Below are 3,154 nucleotides of genomic sequence, written 5' to 3'. Positions count from 1 at the left end.
GGGGGGGGGGGGTTGGGGCTAGGAGGAGAAGGTCGAGTTTGCTACACAGCCACTGTGCTGAAAAATGAGCATTTACTATTGCCTGGAAAATGTGATTTCTCACTGTTTAGCTCCATGAACCTTGCATGGAGCTGGGGCACTCCGGGAATAGGATTTCCAGGGCGCTGCTGCAATGTCAGGGGTAAATCGTCGCTGCATGCCGGGGTCTGCTCCCTGGAAGAAGCCTGGCTCGGGGGGTGCCTCCCCCTCTCCTGGCAGCAGGGTGGTCCCGGGGCCTGGCTCAGCCTTTGTCTGCGCTCCTGGCCGTGCCGGAGCGGGGCTGCGAGCGAACACAAAGCCGAGGCGGCTCCCGGTGCAAGCCGCGATCCCAAAGCAAAAGCGGGATTTGGCTGAGCCCCCCTCCCCCCCGCTTCCCCAGGCAGATGCTGTTAAAACGCAGAACCTCGGGTACAAAAGAGCTGCCCGGCCACACGCTGCTGTCCCCACCAGCCCTGGGGACGCGCCCCTTGCTCTCCCCATCAGTGCATCCATCCTCCCGAGGCAAGGGGATGCCCTGGGGACAGGAGGTGATTGTTCCCCAGGAACCCAGCCCAGCAATTATTTTTTTACCTTTTGCGAGCTGAAGGACTGGGTCCAGTGGTACAAAACCAATCTATCCTGGGATTTGAGAGCGGGGTCTGTCGGGTCCTGATTTTCCTCCCCCTCTGTGGATTTCCCTGCGTCGTTCTCCAGCGCCGAGATGGGCCACCAGCTGCAGTTGGTGGGAGTAACATTATTGGGAGTCGCCATGACAGCCTGCGAGCGAGCGGGAGAGGGACGAGGGAGCGAGCAGCACTAGCCCAGCATCACATGGGCTCCTGCCAGCAGCATCACTCCCGGGGCAGCTCCATCTCCCCGGCTGGGGTGGGCAGCGCAGGGCGGTGGGCGCGGGGGTCACAGCAGAGGATGGTGGCAGCAGCGGCCGTGGTGTGGGTGAAATCGCAGCCCGTCCCCGCTCGTGGCGGGGCTCCCACGGAAACGTGCAGGCATCACTTCAATAGGCGAGTCAGCAGCGGAGGCTCCTGCTGCCAGCCTGCCTGCCAGCTCGGCAATCCGGGGCAGCTCCAGCCCCTGCGGCTCTTTAGGAATATTTTGCAGCAGAGACTAAGATTTTTTTTGACTGGTTTAGATATAGCAGATATGTAATAAATAGCTACATTGATGGATGCTGGCTTTAAAATGTCTAGCAAGTGTCACACCTGCCTTGCAACCTTCATGGAAAGAAGCAGCACTGGCTCTTTAAAGGTATTCAGTGATTTTTGGAGAGCACAGATTAATTACTAATGGATTTTATGTAGCCTGTACCGGGGTAGAGCCCCAGAGCCCTCGCTGCTTTCCAGAGCCTCGGGGTGCCAGGCCAAACCAGACGAGCCCTCCTACACCAAAGCAGGCATGATTGGGGGTTATTTACAGAATTAGCAAGCTGTGTCGCAATTGCTGCTTGGAGAGTGCTGGGGCTTTTGGAGCTGCTGCTCTCTGGGCACTATGAGCATCACCCAGAGGTCTGCAGGCAAACGCATGTAGGCAGCTGGCACCTTTCTGGACACAGTGACCTGGACATCTGGGCCTGTGTTTAATGACACTTGGCTTCGTCACACTCCATCTTCAACAATCTGGCAGTCCAGAGATAATTTCCTACACATGGGACTAGCTGCCAGTGCTGGGAGGGGGTAAAACCAGCCTGGTTACGGGTGTCAGGGGCAGGTTCAGGAGAGGGAGGAGGTGAGGACTCTGCAGGCACAGGGATCCAGCTTGCATCTCTGGGCTGGCAGAGGGCTCTGGGTGCAGGTGCAGTTCCTCCATGTGTTGCTCTTCATCTTCACCAATGCTGGAGCTGATGAGGTTGAAAACAGGGCAAGATTTGGGAGAGCTAGTTCAAGTGGGGAAACTGAGTCACATCTCACCCAAGAGCACTGGGAGGGAGCGTGGCCAAACGGGCACCTGGCTGCATGAATATAGTGAAAGGAACGATTTTCTGGGAACTGTGAAGTGAAAATGAATCCTTTGGCGCTATGCCCTGCCCTGCCTCCTCCCTGCCTTCTCCCCCATAGGCAGCAGCCCCCAAAACCATCCTCCCTCCCCAGCCCAGGGCTTCCCAAGTGCTGTCAGAGACACCGTGCTGGCCTTGGGGACACCCTTTGCTTTGGGGCTGCAAAGTTGGGGCAGTGGCCCCTGCTGCTGCAATCTGGGAGCAATTTGGGCTTTGAACAAAGAGCTGGCCCATTGCGGGGTCCTGTCCTGCCCTCTCCTCTGCAGCTTCCCCTCCTGCTCTCTCTGAGGCTCACTGCCCAGGAAGCATCTTTTGGGGTTCCCTTCACCTTTGGGTTTAGGAAAGGAGTAGAGCGGTTTGACCAAGCAGAAGCATTTCTCTCCTGTGGATTGCTATCCAGAAAGCCCCATCTAGTGGCATATTTTGTGATAAATTAATGCTGCACTGTTGGGAATAAAAAAATATCAAGTTGCTTCATCCCTCTTGGTCCTGCAGGTATGTGGTGCCTCTGAAAGCACTTGTTTATTTAGCTGGGTTTTGTCTTGCCAAAGTGAGCAAGGCCTGAGGGGCAGGATTGGTGCCAGCCCCTTTTAGGGGTGCCCTGACCTTGTGTGACCTTGAACTCATTCCCAGCTCTTGTTCTCAACCTTCCTGCCTGTGAAAGGGGTGGATGCTGGGCTGCCCCATGGGTTGCTGTGTGGCTGGACCCGGTGGCATTGGCAGAGCCCTGGCAGGTGTCATCGGGGAAAGATTGTGGGTGCTGGTGGTTCAGAAATGTACAATCTGGGGTGACTCATCTCAGAGCTGATGCAAACATTACAGAGGGGAGAGAGCAGGCAGCCAGAGTTGGTCACGGGACTTTGCAGGCACAGAAGTACCTTCCCTGTTTTAGAAGGAACGGGTGGAAGTCAGCCTGTAGAATCAGGTCCATTGATTTTTTCCGGGTGGCCTGATTCAGCATCTGCCAATGTAAAGCTTAGCTAGGACTCGGTTTGGCTTTTATAAGGTGAGAAATAAATGTCACTGATCCAGGGTGCCCTTTTGCATCCTGCTTTGGTTGAACTAGTCCTGAAACTAGACAGGCAAGTAACTTGTAAAGTGATGGGGGGGGGAGGGGGGGGGGGG

At 56.0% G+C, this 3,154-nt stretch overlaps 1 protein-coding gene across 1 annotated transcript in view; it reads right to left on the bottom strand.

Annotated features, from left to right (window-relative positions):
- Positions 1 to 1,110, bottom strand: part of GDAP1L1 (ganglioside induced differentiation associated protein 1 like 1) — a 13,604-nt gene extending 12,494 nt beyond the window's left edge. The window contains exon 1 of the mRNA XM_026862236.1: positions 610 to 1,110. Coding sequence (XP_026718037.1) covers positions 610 to 789 — 180 coding nt within the window. The 5' untranslated portion in view covers positions 790 to 1,110. The remainder of the gene's footprint in view (positions 1 to 609) is intronic.
- Between the last annotated feature and the right edge of the window lie 2,044 nt (positions 1,111 to 3,154).

The sequence above is a fragment of the Athene cunicularia genome (genome assembly GCF_003259725.1).
Source record: "Athene cunicularia isolate RWA chromosome 20 unlocalized genomic scaffold, athCun1 chr20_part1, whole genome shotgun sequence".
Taxonomy (NCBI): Eukaryota; Metazoa; Chordata; class Aves; order Strigiformes; family Strigidae; genus Athene; species Athene cunicularia.
The sequence above is the reverse complement of the archived record's forward strand: the minus strand, read 5'-3'. Positions and strand labels throughout refer to the sequence as shown.